This window comes from Danio rerio, chromosome 11, assembly GCF_052040795.2.
Source record: "Danio rerio strain M-AB ecotype USA chromosome 11, GRCz13ab, whole genome shotgun sequence".
Taxonomy (NCBI): domain Eukaryota; kingdom Metazoa; phylum Chordata; class Actinopteri; order Cypriniformes; family Danionidae; genus Danio; species Danio rerio.
In genome coordinates this window covers 12,585,728-12,606,606 of record NC_141031.1, presented here as the reverse complement: position 1 = coordinate 12,606,606, position 20,879 = coordinate 12,585,728, and the positions used below count along the sequence as shown (strand labels likewise).

The 20,879-nt window shown below is 35.9% G+C and overlaps 1 protein-coding gene across 3 annotated transcripts in view; it reads left to right on the top strand.

Moving 5' to 3' along the window:
* Window positions 1–20,879, top strand: part of npepps (aminopeptidase puromycin sensitive) — a 302,499-nt gene that overhangs the window by 29,596 nt on the left and 252,024 nt on the right. Inside the window, exons 16-23 of one of the 3 annotated variants that reach the window (NM_001164027.2) lie at window positions 515–649; window positions 1,657–1,876; window positions 3,384–3,526; window positions 5,667–5,723; window positions 5,812–5,919; window positions 10,565–10,720; window positions 14,042–14,089; window positions 18,576–20,597. The exons of 1 other annotated variant lie outside the window; for it this stretch is intronic. In NM_001164027.2, the coding sequence (NP_001157499.1) occupies window positions 515–649; window positions 1,657–1,876; window positions 3,384–3,526; window positions 5,667–5,723; window positions 5,812–5,919; window positions 10,565–10,720; window positions 14,042–14,089; window positions 18,576–18,722 (1,014 nt within the window). In that variant the 3' untranslated portion in view covers window positions 18,723–20,597. Of the gene's footprint in view, window positions 1–514; window positions 650–1,656; window positions 1,877–3,383; window positions 3,527–3,954; window positions 4,335–5,666; window positions 5,724–5,811; window positions 5,920–10,564; window positions 10,721–14,041; window positions 14,090–18,575; window positions 20,598–20,879 lie in introns of those variants that run through there. One more of the 3 variants, XM_087272135.1, reaches the window with a different exon arrangement.

The window sequence follows — 20,879 nt, the reverse complement described above, 5'->3', positions numbered from 1 at the left end:
CCACTATGTCTGTGCAAAAAGATAAACTGCTGGAGATCGCAAATGATGGCGGGCTTTTAGGGGCCTTTCTTATAATGCACCTTCTCTAGAGTATGCCCAAGTTTGTTGTTTCTAATGTGCTCGCACCTTCCAGATGCACCGAGTTCAATGAATACCGTGAGTCACATGAAAAGAACTGACTGATCAGCTTCAGCTTGTGTAAAAAATATATACAAATTTCAGTAGACTAAATATCTCAGACAAACACAGGACACCCAAACACTTCAGTGCGTTGTAATTTTCTCTATAAATAAAACTTGTATCAGAGTGTCAACAATGTTTTGTCAGCTTGTCATCCTCTAAGAAAACGATTGATGGTTTTTCAACCTACAACCCACCACCCACATCCCCTCCCACTCATGTCCACGGTAAAATTGTCAGGCATTTACTGGTCTGCTTTGATAAAAAGGCTGGGGACCACTGGTCTATGTTGTATACATGTGTCTGAACCATGTTTATTATCGTCTATGTGCAGATTAATCCAGGAACTGTGGGATTCTACAGGATTCAGTACAGCTCCGCCATGCTGGAGAGTTTGCTGCCGGGTATCAGGGACCTCACACTGCTGCCTGTGGACCGTCTGGGTCTGCAGAACGACCTCTTCTCCTTGGTGAGACGCCACACATGAGCGTAAATCATTGTGTTGCTGGACAGAGTACAGGTTCAGCTCTGCACCTTTTACATGAATTAGACTTAAGTGAAGTGTCAAGTTACACATCCTAAAGTCTCCTGCTCTGACTAATACATTATACATTTAGAATCAGTCATGCAGCATCAGCTCAAAAAAAGTATTAGTGAAAACTTTTAAGTTAGTTAAGTTTTTTTTTTATCTGTTGTTTCATTTCTGTTAAATGTTTTGTTAATGCAATTAAGGCTAGACTAAATTAAATGAAAATGGTCTTTATTGTTATTACTATAAATATCAAATCTGTGTTTCTTTTAAGATTAAAGGCAGATTTCTGTTACTAAAAATATTGTTTATTTGTAATTTAATTGTCTTGACATTTCAATTAGATGAACATTAATTACTCTTCGTACGAATAGCCACTAAACTGCCAAAACGTAAACGTACTTATGTTTTCTCGTGAGATCAGGCTGAAACATCAGCTCTGTTTCATCTGACCTAAAAACCATGGACATTTGTGTTCTTCTCTAAATTCCAGTGCTTCTCTTTGGAGCTGGTCACATGATCAATTTTAAACCTGCCCTCATGTTAAAAAACTTGAACTTCCTCTGGGCTGTTGCTGAATAAACAGCCAATGTGCTGCAAACAAGCAGCAACCTTTATTTCTGTTTAGAAGCATAAACATTGTATTGCGTAACAACATTTACTGGATACCTCTTATGGTTTTATTGAGGGAAAATTATATTGTGAGTTATTTTATCACCCAGCTCTAAGTGCAGTATCAACTTTTATTCAGAACTAAAATAATTTGTATGTACAAAGACATTAATTGTCTAATAATACAATGAATAAGTTCTTGTTTTAGTGTTTCACAAAACTCTGTCAGTAATGCTCAAATTTGTCTTGAGGAAAGAAATTACAGATATTTAGTTAGCCAGTCTCTGTTTCTCCACCTGTGTTTAATGGTGTTTTGTTCTCTGTCAAACTATCAGGCTCGAGCAGGTATGATCAGTACTGTGGAGGTGTTGAAGGTGATGGAAGCATTTGTGAATGAGCCAAACTACACGGTGTGGAGTGACCTGAGCTGTAATCTGGGTGTTCTGTCCTCTCTGCTCTCACACACTGACTTCCACGAGGACATCCAGGAGTTCATCCGAGATCTCTTCACCCCCATCGGCATGAAGCTAGGATGGGACAGCAGAACCGGAGAGGGTGAGAGTCATAAATTAAAAAAATTCCGTTTAGTACCGATGTTTGGATACACTTTTTTTCTTCCCGATACCGATTTCGATATCTGAGCTCAGGGTTTTCGGCTGATACAGAGTACTAAACCAATACCTGAGTGTGTATCTATACAATAAGTTGTTTATACTACTAGCCCTGTATAAACTGAGAGAATTAATTTACTGTGTGCTTCAGACTTATCCATTAATAAAACATGAACAAATACATACAGTGAACAAGAATATTTGTATTTTCTGTCATTTATAACAGGCATTTAAGAGTAATAATATTTGATATGATTTATTAAATTTAGAACAGAAATATCATAAAATATCTTTAATAAAAAATACATTTCAACATAGTCGAAAATGGAGTGGGGATGAAGCACAAGCTTTACTGTACTTTACTGAAACAAGTTCACCTACAAATCAAAAACTGTCAAATGAAATAATTCTATTTAAGTTTTACTGTATAACTGTATAAAAATCAGTGCAAAAATTGGTGAATTACCCTTATCTTCTTCACTGTTCTAACAATGGTTTGCAGTGTTAAGCAAAGCTGTGGGGTATATGTGTCATTTAATAAGATGGTATTGGATCGGTTTATGGTTTCAAAAATTCGCTGATCGCGATGCCCTAATCTTTGCAGTATCGGCAAGTATTTCCAATACTAGTACTGGCATCGAACAACCATATTATATAGTTTCCCTAGTGGCATTCCAGACCTGTTCCGCTTTCCTATGAGGTAATGTAACAAAACAATTGTAAACAAAATAAATTGTCTAATTTTGACCACAGTTGGATCAGAATGCTTTTGTAATGTGATTGAATGCATCTGAACAAACACAATAGACCACCTGTTCACCTACTGGCAAGCTATCATTATGGGATGTGTTGTGTGAAAGTAAGTAAATCTAAACATGGTATTGATTCTTTGCTGTGTTGTACCCAAAACATTAAATTTGAATAAAATCTTAGATGCCATTGACGTTTCATTTGCTTAGATTTGTTTATTTGTACTTAAGCATTGCTGTAAAAACATCCACAAAAATAACTGTGTAAACATTATGAACACAGCACAATTTATAGTCAAATGTGACTATAAAAAGTGTATATGAATAAAAAAATGCAAGTTACTGTCTGTTATGTAAAATCTCAATATATATCAATATATCAATCAATCAATCAATCAATATATATATATATATATATATATATATATATATATATATATATATATATATGTATGTATGTATGTATGTGTATGTATATATATATATATATATATATATATATATATATATATATATATATATATATATATATATATATATATATATATAAATTACTTGAAGCATTAATATGTTCTTTTATTTATTTTTAATTCTTTTAAATCCACTTTTCTTGCAAAATTCCTCAATTTTAGCTTTGTGGTTTATGTTGGATTAGTTGTGATTAATTAATCAAGTGCTCTTTTGTGTGTTTCTCTTTTTTAGGTCACCTGGATGCCCTGTTGCGGGGTCTGGTGCTGGGGAAGCTGGGTAAAGCGGGGCACAAGGCCACTCTGGAGGAGGCCCGGCGGAGATTCAGAGAGCATGTGGAGGGTAAACAGATCCTGTCTGCAGACCTCAGGAGTCCAGTGAGTGCTCTAGCAATACTGATTATAACAGCGACACACTGGCATCAGTCTACCTAGGGGTGGGCAAAATGGAAAAAATGTATTATGTCATGATTTTTTTTTTCAGGATAAAATCACAATTTTATCATGATTCTTTTTGGTTTTTTGGACTGTTTTGCAAAATACAGGGTCACAATAAAGCCAAACTAATGTCCACATTAAAAAAAATAATTTACATAGGGAAAAAAAGGGAAAAACAAAACATTTAGGCCAACGTACATTTTCAAGGATTTTTTAGTTGTTTATTTAAGTGCATTTCTGCATTATTACAACATTCAAAACACTTGCATTCAGTTGATTGAGAAAAAATTATTGGCAAAAGCTGTAAAAGCGTATTAGAAACAAATTCTCAGCAAAACCCATGCCAGTGTTTTCTCTTCCCTTTCTAGTTTTTGATGTAGCATCTTCCATGAAACTTACAGAATAAACAGATGCAGCAAAAACAGGTAAATGCAAATATCTTATTAAAAAAAAAGTCTAATTTAATTTCAAAATTGGTCTATTTATAATACACTGGCTTTTTCATGGAGAGAATCATAACAGAAAGTGGACAGGTGCTCTTCAGTCAGTCACTAACAGTGGAACCAACGCTGGAAATACTAGAACTCTAGAACTACTAGCCATCGCAGTTATTCTGACCACTCATATAAGATAAATTTTGTTCTGAAATGAATTTTTGTCACATCACATTTACATACAAAGATTCTATTGAGATTTTAGAATTAAGCTTTAAATGTCTGTCATCATATTTTATGAAGTAGTTACCCCCCAAAAATATATCTTTTTTTTTCTGCCCCCAAATTTTTAGATCACACTTTGTCTAACAAGCAGGAGAGCAAAGTAAAAATTAAAAAAAAAATTTTTTTGATAGACATGTCTGGAGTAAATTTATGTTTTTCCTCTCACAAAAACATGTTTTTGTTAACAGAAACACAAATATTTAAAGGCACAGGAAAAAAAAAACTGTTGAAATGTTAGTTTGACCGTTATGGCCATTCAAGGTAGCAACAGTCAGAAAGGGTAGAAGCACTCTTGTAATTTTAATAAATCATAATGACTGCCAATGTTAAATGCATAAAGAGGGTCACAGTTGCACATGTCTTGGAGACGTTTTAACTATTTACAATCATACGTAAGGCCTTTAATTATGCAAAAACAACGAACTAGTTGTACTTTATGCCGTTATTACATAGCTACTTGCCGCAAAACCTAAACATTTAACACAAAACATTGTTCTGAGCCTTAATGGTTTATTTAAAGGGAAAATCATCTTTTGTAAGCTGTTAGGACAGAACTTTGTGTAGGTATAGTGTGTCCACAGTAATATTCAGGTGATAAACACAATAAGTCTCTTTTTTTAATTTCCTGATGTTGAAATAGGATCCAAATTCCTCACATTTTGACCGCAACGTGACAAAGGAGTGCGGTTTCCCCGTCCACCAAATTGGTTGACAGACACGTATTAACATGTCTTCATAGTAACGTGTATAATCATATCAACAAGACAGGACGTGCACAGCAACTGGCATTAAAAGATTTGTTCAGCTCTCTGTTATCATCAATCATCATCAAATGTGATCAAGAATGAGTTTTACAAGTATAACACATTTTTAAAACACTGTATGTTTGTACAGTAAAGATGGTAAAATCCCTGTAATTCATCACCACCACAGCCATATAATGTACAATTATAAAAGAAGAATCTTCAATCATGGTTTGTGGACATTAAATCAAGTTTATTTTGTACATTAACATAACGGCTATCCATACTGCAGTGGAAAAAGACCATCATAAATGTGATTCTATTTAATGACATTCAAGATGATTTAAAGTGCTGGGATGAGCCTGTGTTAGTCAGCAGGTTGTTATCTGGGAAAAACATACTTTGGAATGTTGTGACTGACCAATCAGAACCAAATATCCCAGACAGCCGTGTCATTAATTGTCATATCACACACCCCTAAGTGCACCTGCATGTTTCAGGAATATTTTTATTAGCTGATTGAGAGTGTTCATCCTGAAGTTTATTCATTTATTTAACTGGATCAACACAGTCCTGTAAGTGTTGACGGTTGTTGTTGTTTTTTCTTCATATTTTTAGGTGTATCTAACAGTTTTGAAGCACGGAGACAGCACTACACTTGACACCATGCTGAAGGTGACAATTACCACATGTCTGAATATCACACAGTGACAACATCAGAGGCGCAAACCAGTAAAATCTTCCTCTCGTGCTCTGTCTTCAGCTTCATAAACAGGCAGACATGCAGGAGGAGAAGAACCGCATCGAGAGAGTGCTGGGAGCCATTCCTGCCCCTGACCTCATCCAGAGGGTTCTTAACTTTGCCCTGTCGGTATGAGAACACACTAACACACAAACACACAGATTGTAAAATAGGTCAGACTGGAACATTTTTAAAGCACCAGAAACACACTTTGCAAGAGTGTGAAATGTGTGAACTGATAAAGAGTCAACAGGAAACATTAGTCAAGTCTTTTTTGGTGAATCGTGAAAAATCTGTCAGCGTTATGTGCTAGTAAGTTAAAAACGTAAGAAAGAAAACATTATAATTGTAAAACTATTTAATATATCAATAGTTATGAATAATCATAAAAATTCTAATTAAAAAAAAATATATATTTTTAATCAAAAGCATAGAACACATTTTATAACTACATTCTTCCATATTTTTAGCTTTATTCTATGAATAATTGATGATATTTCTTAGTAATTTAAAATGCAAATGTCATTTAGAGCATTTTTTTGCATAAAATAAAAAAGGTGTCATGTTTTTATAATGTAGTTTCAGTTTTAGACATCACAATAGCTGCTTCCATTCAAAAACTGTAAATTTACTTTATGCGCAAAACTGGAATATCGTGTAAAAGACGTGCAAATAAAACAGTGTTTTCACCCAACGAATCAAATAGAACAAAATAATCGCTTCCTGATTAACTGGCGGCAAATATCAAGTGTAAAAATGGAATTTGCTGTGGTAGGAATAGCTGCATCAATCTTTTCTTTATTCAATAAATGACTTGCACCTCAGAAGGCAATCCTGACACGCAGTGAGTGTGCGGTGGATGCGGAGCACAGACGCTTTTGAATCTGGAGATAATTAATATTAATAATAATAAATCATATGTTTTTTGATGCGGATTTTCAAAATATATGCACTTCTTGGTATTTCCATCAACCGATTTTTATGCACATATAAAAAATGTGCATAAAATGAGTCGATGGAAACGTAGCTAATGTCAATGTTGTCACTTCAGATGTTTATAGAACAATAAATGATTGAATAATTGTTTTTAATTATGACAATTGTCATTTTATTAAAAAAAGAAACATTTATTTGAAACTAAGATGACACTTTAAACTGTGTCTTAACTACATGCGACACGGAATAAAAGGTAACTTTTTTATGTTAAAATGTGTTTTTGTTTTAACCGTCTGTGACAGCGATGTGATATATTTCTATTTTCGCAATGTCGCAGCAAAACAACACCATAAACTGCATTGACAATTATCATCTCAGGTGCAGATTATGTGCGTTATTCAGTGTTAAATGCTACCAATAGGAGTTTGAATACCATTTTATGACCTTCACTGCCATACAACTGAAAGCAGCAGCAGATACCTCAGATATCTTCAAAATGAAATGACCAAAAGGTAAGCAAACAGTTAAAATTCAGTGACAACATCAGTGTCCAACAGTATGTACTTTTAATAATGTTAAATAGGTTATATATGTATTAATTTGATTATAACTCCTACCATTTTGTCGGGAGTGCAGAGGCTGATATTTAATCAAATGGCTGTTATTTAAATATTTGTTGTAGCATCAAATTTGGTGCAGACAGCCAAATTACTTATCTGTGGAATTGTCGTATTGTGTGTAGTTAGTACACGGTGTTAGACCCTTATTAACATTTTACTCGGACTGTTTTAAGCCCCCATTTACACTAATTATTTTTGTTTTAAAATGGCGTTTTAGAACAAAAATGATCAACATCCACACTGGCGTTTCACCTAGTGTTTTTGAAAAGATCTCTGTCCACACTACACCGCTGAAAATGCACATCACGTGACCACACACACAAGAGCTGCAGCATATGCGGACACCTGAGCGCCAGGCAGTCAGAGGGTGCTTTGAGCACACCTCCCCAGGTGAGAGTAGTGCATATCGGGCAGTTCATCAAGGAGCTACGGCTGCATTTCATCTCACTATAGTAGGTTGTGACGATGAGGAAATTTCCCCACCGGTTAATCGACACGTGACAACACCGGTAATACTTGTATCATCGTGGGGTTGGCGATTTCTTCTTTTCCTCTTTTTTTTTTTGCTTTTAAATAGCTTATAAATGCATGCGTATAATACTTTAACCTTCAATTTGCGGGAATTGCCAACACGCGCTGCATAAGGGCGCTATACTACACATCATACACTGGCAAGATTAAGTGCGACCAGTTTTATTTGTTTTGTTATTTACGTGTTGTTCCTTTTGAAAATACATTTTATTTGTAAAATCTCTCAAGTTAATATAGGCTATCTGGTAACATAATCTCTTTCAGAGATATTGGAGTTCAATAACGTGGTGCGCAGTAAGACTATTGACCAACACTTCCCTTTAAGTTTACACACTGCATAGACTACAACTCTGGTGTTATGAATTGCATGTTTCAATTGACACCGAGACATGCTACATTTAGTTTTTATTGTAAAATATACATTATAACCCAGTACACAGTAAAACAATATTTATTAAATTAATAATTAATATTTAATATTTTACGCCTATTGGTGGCACATATAATGTTAAGCTTAAATAGGCCAAGCATATTTTTATTAATATTAAAACACATTAATACAAACTAGCCACTCCTTGATTTTTTTTTTTTTTTGCCGTATATTTTTACCAAACGAAAAATGCAGTGAATTGTTTATTTTGATTTTATTAGAATTGATAAAATTATTAGGCGACACAACTTCAACATATTGGCTCTGATTGCGGTTAAACAGATATCCTACAGATAGACTTTTTATCTCAGAGACATTTTTGTCTGTTAATTTCAGTGCTGTAGGCTATTTTGACAGATTTCGCTAAGGCTTCAGCTATTCTACCTGTCAGCTGGTATCAGCCTCAGTTTTGCGACTTGGCTTGTGTGGCGTCTGTATCAATGTCTGGATGACATAGAGAGAGAGAGAGATGAGATCAGACCTCAGATTCGATGTGTGGCTGCATGTCACAGTTACTTTACTGCAATTTTTAAATATTGGCTCATCTAAATTAACTTTTCATTTGATTAAAAACCGAAATATTGCCAGATAGACAAGCAATTTTCGGGCTTTGAAGAGAGCGGCTTCAGTGATAAAATACGCGCACACACACACACAGGATACACTCTTGTCGGCCTATTCATTATTGATTTTTAACATTAAATGCAGAATAATCAAGTGCACAAAAGAACAGCTGAACTTGGGAAAAAGTGATTACTGCGATTGCCGCGATGGTTGCTTTGTTTCTCTACAGTTAGTTATTAATGGCGCAGCATTGCTAAATCACTCATTTTAATAAAAAGTAAGGTGATTTATTACTAAACGTTTTAGGATGATGGTCGCTTGATTTTTAAAATGGGAGCATTCGTTGCATATTTATAGCTATTGATCTTATCTACCCACGACCCACCCATAGTTAAACATTAATTAAGTGCGTTGAAGGTGTGTGTTTAGTTGTGTTTCCTCCAGATGCTGCCACCTTTGTCAAGCAACGTGTGCAGATTGCCCATTAACATTTTCTGGTTCTCTTTGCATTTAGTTTGAATCCAAAATATTGCCAAACAGCCGCATTTTTATTGCGTTTTTACACTAAATCGTCCGCCATACTCTTTCTGTAAATTCGACCCCTCTTGTTCTCCTCACGTGATAAATGAAATATGACGAATTTTAGCAATATACAGATTTTAATTATAGTGCATGCACTCATCTTAAGTAAATTATTTAGAATTAAATTTTCCATTTAATTCCAATAAATATTTAATAAAAAAACAAATGTGGGGACGGTGTCACGGTGGTAAAGTGATGTCACCGGTGTTGCATTTTAAAACCGGTATCACTGTCAACACCGTCTATCGTGGCAAGCCTACACTATTCATCTTGCCTCTATCTATTTACTCTTTGGTCTTTGAAATTTATTACTTGTCCTTAGGTAACGTGTTTTGGCTGAGTGCAAAGATAAGTTAATATAATAATTTATGTAATCACGTACACAGATTCAGCACATTTGACTGATTGTTTGCCTTTATTTCCTATTTTATAAAGTACACTGTTCTCTTTGAAGATTTACCCAACGTGTCCTCTGGAGCTTGTTTTCCAAATCAAACTTGCGGAGTCTGAACTTACAAGGAAAGGCTGCAAGACTGATCTTTGTGCAATTAATACTGAGAAAAAGCCCCAACTAGATCAGGCGAATGTCTGCAGCCCACCTCCGTTTTCTGATGTCTCCATTTTCCCCCATCCACACTAGCATGGAGCAGCAGCGTTTTAAAAATGAAAACAGCCTCTCAAGTGTTTCCAAAACACTTTGTTTTCGGTGCTCGAAAACTTCTGGATAGTGTGGACGGAAGGCGTAACCGTAGCAGAATGTATGCGTTTTAAATCTAAAATGTATAAGTGTAAACTGGGTCTATAATTAGTCTATAATAACTAATTTTTTAAGTGGTATCTTAAGTTTTTCCACAGCTGTGTATGTTGTTATATTCATATGTTTAATGCATTAAAGCACCTGTGTTATTTCTGTCCCTGTGATTAATGTTCAAAGCTGCGGGGCCTCAGCTTTTCCCTAAGAGATCAATAAAGCAGCAATTTCATTTCTCTCATCTTTCATACTAAATCCAATCAGACACACTCTTTCTCTCATCTTTAATGGCAGTCTGCAGGAATTAAACCTCTGCAGACGTGTGAACTGTGACACTGACTGTGACTGTGGTATTTTTAGGAGGAGGTTCGTCCTCAGGACACTGTTTCTGTAATCGGGGGTGTTGCTGGGAGCAGCAAACAGGGCCGCAAAGCCGCGTGGAAATTTGTAAAGGACAACTGGGAAGAACTTCACAACCGTTATCAGGGTGGCTTCCTCATATCAAGACTCATCAAGGTGAAGCCTGCACAATACACAACTTCAGAGGAGAACAAAATTAGAGCCTGCAATTTATTACATTTTGAGGTCTTTTGAAACCTAATAGAAGTAAAAGAGCAGTTTTAAGCATTTATTATGGAGCATGGTATTAAAAACTTAATATGTAGAACTTTCTTTTTGATACAATCACTGCTGTTCTCTTAAGTTTGATTTTTTTTTCCACTTTTTTTTTTGCTGGATTCGTTTGTCCGATGGTCGTCATTACCACAGTTTTTGATGTGTCTAAAATAAGTTTTAAATATTTAGAATAAAAAAATATGAAAAAAAGACTTTTATTTAAAATACACGTGTTACACCATAAATCTATACAAGTATTTAAAAAAAACTGTAGCCTATTGTTATGTATTAGGGAAATAACAAACTGGCCTGCACAATCAACTTTCCTCAGCCAGAATTTGTCTATTAAACAAACCAAAAAAAAAACATAATAATGATAATAATAATGCGTAGCTTCACGTTTTTTCTAGTCTCTAAAAAATTTAAGATTTATGGATAACAACAATAGCCTAATTAGTGTTAAAATTTACTTTAATATGGGCCACCTTTGGTGTTTCACACTAGTAATGCGCGGATGTCGGTTATTTCCGTGGGCGCTGTGGATAATCTGCGGGCGGAGGATGATTAATTGCGGGTCGGTTGCGGGTGGATGTAGCAGGACATGGAAGTGGACCAGCGAAAAACCAGAGAGTGGCGTTTGCAGAATAGGATGATGAGACGACTAAAATAATGGATAAAGTGCAAGAGTAGCCTACTGTTCAAAGTTTCAGTTAGAGGAGTCATCAGAGGAAAATCTTCTATCTTTCTGGGAGAAACAAGATTGCTTATTTACATGACTGCAGCGCCTTGCTAGGAGAGTCTTGTTCATTCCTACAACCAGTGGTCAAGCAAACGCTCATTCAGTGCAGCTGGCTGAGTTTTGGAGGCAGGCGGAATGGCCGGAATCCAGGCACAGTAGATGCTATTCTGTTTTTGCACATTGCGAAGAAAAAGGCTAAGTAAACATAACAGCTGCCGTTTAGGCCGAAGTGGAACCTTTTTGTTATCCTGTTCCTGTATCTGCAAAATCTAAAATGTCTTATATTAACTTTCTGTATCTATTTGAAAATGAAGAAAATGTTGTCTATAGACAAACTTTTGTTTTATAAATAATTGTTCATTTAAAAACATTTACGATTAATGTATTATTTTACTATCAGCAGGCCCGGCCCTAACCAATTTGGCACCCTAGGCAAGATTTCAGGTGGCGCCGGTCACATCGCAGTAAATTCCACTGCTAGTGTATAGTCAGAAATAGCTTTTTGACCGACTACTACAAGCTGGGAAAACGTCAGATAAATATGCCACTGCAATTAACGTCATTGCTGAATAGATCTAATATTTACACATTTGCTTGACGAAGGAAGGATGGGGGTAGTTACATTACTATTATTATTTTCCATAACATCTATGCCCTTCCTTAACATTGGCAGACGTTAAAATTAACAGATAGCACTTTAGCTATTTATTGATTAGCAATCTGTCAACGTTGGGATGTAAAAAATAATGGACAACAAATAGCTTCATATGATAGGATACATAGCAAACATTAGAAAATATTGACAATAAAATAAAAGGTTTAGCCTATTAAAATCAATGGCCTATACAGAAATTAAATAAAGCTATAAAATCTATTTCACTTTTAATTGTATTTGCATATGGATTAAAGTTACTTTAGTTATTTAGTGAAGAGCAGCAAATGAATTTCTCATTGTGTTTTGTCTGATAACCGAGGTGTTAATGTAAGAATGCACAGATCTATAATGAAAGCATCCGACTACTTTAGTAACTGTTTGTGCTCATTTAATAGAAAATGAGTTGTGTTTAAAATAAAACACGCAGGACGGACCAAGAAGAAAAAAAAAGCACTTTTCCGACGGTCCCTTACTTAGAGCTTCTCTCAGCGCGAGCTCTCCCGGCTAAAGGCATGTTGCGAGTGCAGTGCTCAATGTCGAGCGAGGGGGAAAAAATATATAATAATAAAAAAGGAAAAAGACAGCTGTGAAACATAACCAGCTTTGTCTATTTATAGCAATAACACTTTAGATGTTTTTAGAGTAATAGGTTTTTGAGTCATTGCCATCTATCACTGAATGTGTCAGGAATATCGAAAACAAAACCAACTTAACCGCGCTCATTTCTGGCGTCCCCCTGAATGTACAGCGCCCTTAGCATTTGCCTATACTGCCTTTGCCACGGGCCGGCCCTGACTATCAGAGATGTGCAGATTATAGCTCATTGAATCTGCTGTTAATATCCCCGGTGACCATCATTCATGCCTAAAAAAAGGGTGTAAATTATTAAAGGGATGATCGGGTGCGGATACATATATCAGATAAAACTATATTTGTGGGCGAGTGGATGATTAGTATAAAGCGCGAGTGGATGATTAGTATAAAGCCGCGGATTCGGGTTTCATTTCAGCTAATCCTCGCATGTCTCGCCTTTTTATTGGTTATTTTTTCTTTCAAGTAAAAGGTCCAAGATTTAGAATAAAAAGTTACTTGTAAAGTAGTTATATAATAGTTATAGATGACTTCACTTAATGCAGATTATAAGTTTTCTTAGTTTTTTGCACAGCAAGTAATGAAAAATAATTGTTTGCATTGGTCAAAACTGATTAGCGGAAGTCACGCCGAAGCAACAGCCAACAGAGTATTCTGCTTGGGTTTAAAGCCAACTTTTATTGATTTTTTAAATTTTTTTATTATTATTACATTTTTACAATTTATGATGACATAGCAGTCAAAATAGGACAAACAAGCTCATGCATGGGACAAATTCTAGACCTTTGTCAGGTAGATGACTTTGTCTTTTGCACCACCCAAACCCCCTGACTACAGGGCCTACAAAACCTTTTAAGCAGTGTCATTACAAAAACCTCAACAAAATTGTCATAAGTCTGTCATAAACAAGATTATCATAATAAATATTTTTTCTGATCAATTTTATCAAGTGGAGCAATACCATTAATATTTAATGACAATTTCAATTTGTTCCACTGTACTAGTTGAGATCAAGAGAAAATATTAATGAAGCTATTATAAAATTCATGACAGTTGTAGATTTTATGAACACCCCTTTAAGTGTTTACAATTGTTCTCTAATTTTAATCTCCTCTATAGAGACACAAAATAAGCAACACTACGTCTTTGAGTATTGGAAATATTTTTGCTAGTTTGTTGAATGCATAGTCAGTGTATTCCTTCTGTGTTGACGCTTTATTTTGTTTCTTCACTGCAGCTGACGGTGGATGGGTTTGCAATAGATAAAATGGCTGCTGAAGTTAAGGTAAGCAACGTGCTTTTTGTTGTCTTACTAAGCTTTTGAGCATTTGCTTTAGTCGATCGCTTCAGTTTTCCTAAAGTAAATGGGTTGCTCTGTAATAAAGAGCTTAGTAGTTATGTTTTGCGCTTAAATATTAAATCGATTCAATGTTGCTCTTGGGACATGTAACTATTAGTGTTATGTCTAAGAGAAGATCAAAAATTAATATACATTCACTTAGTTAGGAATTTAATTCATTTACTGTATATAATGAAATGGCGAACATTTAATTTTATTTAGACCAAGGAAACATACGCAAACATTCAGTGAGTGAATCATGCCACACCTGTAAAAAAAAAATATTTTACCTTAAAATATATATTTGTTTGTTTGAATTACTTTAAAATAGATTTGATTTTTGTTTTATATGTATTTATTGTCTTTATTGTGTAAATTCTGGTGGTTTTTACTAAAGTTTCTATGTTTTACAGTGTATTTACTTAACTGCTTAAATATATTTCACAGACTACATTATTTACTTTGGTAGAATGCAACTTTTTTTATTTAAAATTGATTGTGAATCAGTGTAACCAGTTTATTAATCTGAAAGATTCATTAGTGAGTCACTTAGAATGGTCATAATTCGATGTTTAAAACACTTTATAGAGATTTTTATATAGGTTATCAGAATTTTTCTGTTAAGAAATGGTTACACTTTATATTAATCAATGGATTAAGTTATCAAAATGTACATTTAATTGAAAATAAAATTACATTAAAATGTTTGGGGTTAGTAATACAGTGATATATTTGCATTTTTTTAAAGACATGGACACATAAACTTGATTAAATGTGACAAAGATATTAATAATGTTACAAAAACTAACTCTTTTCAAACTTAATTTGGCATCAAACAATGGACAAAAGTAATTATAAATGATTTCGTAAGGATTGTGTGACACTGAATCAGGGCTAAGATTCAACTTTGGCCATTTTTTTTATTTTATTGAAATGAAAATGGTTAAGCCTTGTGCACACCTTTCATATTATACACGTTATAGCTCACATTTATCACAAGCATTTTATAAAGATGTTTTTTGACATTCATGCCCAAGAAATATTCCCTTGCGAAGAGTCAAGTAAACATGGAAAATCATGAGATTTTGAAAGCCAGACAAATAGTTTTATTTCTGACTCGTATTCCTGGTGTTTTGCACATCGGTGGGCACACTCACATTAGCATCCATTATTGTTTGGTCTAGAGATGTTAAACATCAGCAATAATTGCTAGAGATTATCATCTCAGTATGCACAAGCATTTCCTTCAAACTGTAATATACACAATATTACTATATTTTTCAACATAAATTAGATTAGATTCCACTTTATTGTCATTACACATGTACAAGTACAAGGCAATGAAATTTTAGATCTAACCAGGAGTGCAATAGCAGCAAGTGCAGGATATAGGTGAATTATAGAAAAACTGTGGTGATATTTACAGTTTTATGTTCTGTGAACATTATATGCAGATTGTATTATGAACGAATATTTACAATAGATGAATATATGGACAGGTTGCTATTTATAATTAAAAGTATGCAGATTGATATGAGCATAAATACAAATGTACAGTGCATCCGGAAAGTTTTCATAGCGCGTCACATTTTTTTCGTTAGTCTTATTCCAAAATGGATTAGATTAATTTATTTCCTCAAATACACACAATACCCCATAATAACTGTGGAAAAAAGAGTTTTTGAAATTGTTGCAAATTTATTAAAAATAAAAAACCTGAAAAATCACATGTACATGAGTATTCACAGCCTTTGCTGAATACTTTGTTGATGCACCTTTGGCAGCAATTATAGCCTCAAGTCTTTTTGAATATGATGCCACAAGCTTTGTACACCTGTCTTTGGGATTTTTTTCCCATTCTTCTTTGCAGTACCTCTCAAACTCTATCAGGTTGGATGGGAAGCGATGGTGTACAGCCTTTTTCAGATCTCTCAAGAGATGTTCAATAGGATTTAGGTCTGGACTCTGACTGGGCCACTCAAGGACATTTACCGTGTTGTTGTAAAGCCACTCCATTGATATTTTGGCGGTGTGCTTTGGGTCATTGTCCTGCTGAAAGATGAACCCTTGCCCCATCCAAGAGGTCAAGAGCACTCTGAAGCAGGTTTTCATTCAGGATGTCTCTGTACATTGCTGCATTCATCTTTTCCTCTATCCTGGCTAGTCTTCCAGTTCATGCTGGTGGAAAACATTCCCACAGCATGATGCTACCACCACTGCTTCATTGTAGGAATGGTATTAGCTTGGTGATTAGCAGTGCCTGGTTTTCTCCAAATGTCACGCCTGGCATTTACTCCAAAGAGTATAATTTTAGTCTCATCAGACCAGAGAATTTAGTTTCTTATGGTCTGAGAGTCTTTCAGATACCTTTTGGCAAATTCCAGGTGGGGAGTGGCTTCCGTCTGGCCACTCTACCATATTGGCCTGATTGGTAGATTGCTGCACAGAAGGTTGTCCTTCTGTAAGGTACTTCTCTCACCACAAAAGAACACTGGAGCTAAGACAGATTGACCAATGGGTTATTGATCACCTCCCTGCATTAGGCTCTTCTTCCCCGATCACTCAGCTTAGTTGGCTGGCCAGCTCTAGGAAGAGTCCTGGAGCCTCATGTGTCAACGCTGCGTACGCAGAAAAACTTTGCGTATGCCAGGTTTTACACTCACGTTTGGATTTACTAATGATGAAATGGACGTGAGAATGTGTGTTGGTCCATGCCAACTTCATGTCTGGCCTACGTGCATTTCTTCTGTGTGTTTGTTTTATTCCATTGGCGACTCCTAGAGGCAGTTGTGTTAAATTGCACACTAAAAAGTATCTTTGAGCCGTGCAATGGCAGCTGTATGGGAAGAGATCATCTGCATGTCTAGCAGGTTTATAAGGTTTCCATACCATGCAGTTGACCAGCCAAACATTAAAGCGCAACTTGCAGCGATCGCCGGTTTTCCCAATGTAATCGGAACGAACGACTGCACGCACATTGCTATAAAGGTGCCTGAAGATGAATTTGCATACGTGAATCAGAAAAATTTCCATTCAATAAATCTGTAAATAATATGTGCTGCTCAAAGGCGCATAACATAATACACACACTTATTAATGATTCCTACTTGTGGTCCTCGTGATGAAGAGTAGGCAAAATCTGATATGAAGTGGGGGAAAAAAAGAAAAGTTAGTTTATCAAAAGCTGGATTCGAACCGGGTTCATGAATGACAGTGTCAAAACATGTTGCCATGCGCTTTACGAGCTACATCACTCGCACTGTTAATGACCGCTCTCTTTAGCTTTGTTGTCTCTGTCGATCAAACGGCCGGAAATCTCTCAGCTAGCTCATTCCAATGACAAACTTGCAAATAACACCGTTTTACTCTGGGTACCTCCGATAGCAGCACCTCCAATTCACATTCTGTTTAAAGTTTCTCTTTTTGCTTGCTTTTGCCATTGCTTTTTCATTTGGTTTTGCCAAAGTAGAGACATTAGCATATTCATACGGGAGAGGAGGCAGAGAGGGGTTTTGTGCTCGTTTATGTGCGCTCAGTTTCACATTAATTCGGACGTACAAAGAGAATATGCGTGTGATTCTGGGATTTTTAACTGAGTACGCACATTTACAGCTTCTTCCGTACGCAATGTTTTAGTATGATTTCAACGCAAGTCTTCGTACACGAGGCCCCTGGTGGTTCCAAACATCTTCCACTTATGGATGATGGAAGCCATTGTGCTCAATGGAACTTTGAGAGCAGCAGAATTTTTTCTGTAACCTTCCCCAGCCTTGTGCCACGAGGCAATTCTGTCTTGGAGATCTACAGACAATTCCTTTGTCTTCATGTTTGGATTGTGGTTTGTGCTTTGACATGCACTCTCAACCCTGGGACCTTATATAGACAGGTGTATGCCTTTTCAAATCATGTCCAATCGACTGAATTTAGCACAGGTGAACTCTAATTAAGCTGCTGAAACATCTCAAGAATGATCAGTGGAAACAGAATGTACCTGAGCTCAATTTAGAGCTTCACGGCAAAGGCTGTAAATACTTATGTACATGTGATTTTTCAGATTTCCTAATTTTTTTATACATTTCCAACAATTTAAAAAAAATTTTCACATTGTCATTATAGGGTATTGTGTGAAGAATATTGAGGAATTAAATTAATTTAATCCATTGTATATGTACAGTGGGTATGTACAATTCAAGACGACGTGTAATGTAGTGCAATGTAGTGCGATGAATATGTGCAAATATTAAATAATAAATAACAGTGTTTATGGGGAGTGTAACTATGAGGAGAGTGTGGATGTTTGAGGGAGGGGCCAAAGAGTTTTTACTTTCAGAAGTGAATTGTTTTAAAATAATATAGCATAAAGAATAAACCTATTTACCAAAAGTTGCTGTTCTGCACACAAATAAATGTTTTTTTTTTTTTCTATTTTCAGAGTTTCTTTGAAAGTCATCATGCGCCAGCGGCCGAGCGCACGGTACAGCAGTGCTGCGAGAACATCCTCCTGAACGCCGCCTGGCTGAAAAGAGACGCAGACGACATCCACCAGTATCTGCTTCAGCGGAAAACACCACCCGTCTGACCTGAACTCTGACCTCATGACCTCCCTGACCTGCTCACTCACTCCAAAATGAGCATCATCCGGCTACTTTCAGCAAAAAAATATATATATAAAAAAAACAGAAATGATTACAAAACTGCAGTTTCATCTTAACAAATACCCAAGAGTCTATCAAGAGAAGCCTAGGAAACCAGACTGCTATTCACTCCCGAGTGTGACGTAGTTCCCCATTCTGCCAGCAGGAGGCGCCAGATCTGTGACTGAAGCGATTCTCCATGTTATTTTTATGAGCTGTTGATGCATGTACACACACACACACACACACACACACGTGTGCGTTCTCACGTCAGTATAACGCTCCTTTCACGCAGTGGTATTATAACGCAAACGTTTCTCTTTTCCTTACATTTGAAACAAAAAAGCATGATGTTGATATGCTCTGTTTTTAAGTTTGTTTGTTTGTTTGTTTGTGTTTTCTTTTGCTCTGTACAAATGACAACCTCCTCCTCCACCTGTTTTATTAGTAATGGCTGTATAACGCATTTTACCCAGAATCTTCCGGCGGCGCAGATGGGCGGCAGAATGGGGGTCAAAGGTTGAGCTGCACTGGTAACCGAACGGACTCAATGGTAACGGCTCTGAATCCCATCGTTTAGTAACGGTTAGGACTGAAGACGCATAAGCATGGTACTGTGTGTATATTGTAAACCGCGAGCATTAGTTCTCAGACCTTCAATTAATCTGAAATGTGAGTATATATACATACAACTTCTCTCTGTTCTTCGCCCTTGTCTCCTGTACGTCACAGTCATCTGTTTTAACACCTCCGACAACATGGAGGATAAACATCATTCGCATCTGACATGGTAATACACAAAGCTCTTAGATGAACTTTTTATATAATATCTGTTTGATTATTATCATTTTTGAAATCAATAATGGCATTTAAGACTTAAAAAAGTAATCATGATTAAACCGGGTTTCAAATGAGGCATTAGATTTAAGATGATTTGATAAATGATCAATGGTGTTTGTGACAAACTGAGATAACAGCGGGCTCACATTAAACACATCCGACTTTCTGATTTGGCGTCAAACGCGGGATTCGTGATCATCAGATTCTGTCTCTGAACTTTCCCTGAAATGTGCTTTTGTTTTAAAATACAATTGATGTTCATTAAAGAAGATGAGAAATGAGACGGGCACAGCTGTATTGTGGGAATGCTGTGGTGGATTTGTACGTTGTGACTCTTCATGCTCTTATGTCTGTGTGCAGTTTTTGTACTATACACGGATAAACATGCATCCCTTAAATGTAGATCGCGCCCTAGACGTTCATACGATGTTTAAAAAACAACAACATATCAATTTATGAGTACAAATGTAAATAATGATTTCCAATAATGTGCAGTAGGTACAGTCGGAGGAAAGATGGAGACTTATCCGCATTACAGATGCTTGGTTTTGGGACACTGAAGTGTATGATGATGATGATGCACAGGGTTAATTTTGGGAGCTTGTGTTCACTGAATGAATTTTAATAGCAGATAATAGTGTCACCGATTTCACAAGATTTTCTTTGCATTATTGCTCAAGACTACGTGGTAACTAGGGAATAAAGAAAGTCACTGATGCAAGAGAGAGACTTTGTGCAACCGGCTGCTTCCGTTTATAAACATATTAAAGCTTTTAAACTATTCCAGCTTTTGCACAATTACTGGTAGATTATCAAATGCAGTCATGGAACGCAAGAAACTGGAAGTTAATTATTGTCATGGGAAATAAATCTTCAGAAATTGTTTATTTCTATAGTATGTAATGTGTGTTTTGAATATGTTCAGGGAGTAAACTCCTGGTGTTATTCAGTCATTTTAAACACAAAGTTGTGAAAATTAATACAGCATGAGACTGACTTTTGTGGATTTCATTTAAACTTACACTCACCGGCCACTTTATTAGGTGATCAACTACTAATTAACGCAAATTTCTAATCAGCCAATCACGTGGCAGAAACCTTAATGCATTCAGGCATGAAGACATGGTCTAGAGCAGGGGTGGCCAATCCTGTTCCTTGAGAGCTACCTTCCTGCAGATTTCAGTTGCAACCCATATTTAACACACCTGAACCAATTAATTTGGACCTGAACACCACGTGATAATTACAGGCAGGTGTGTTTG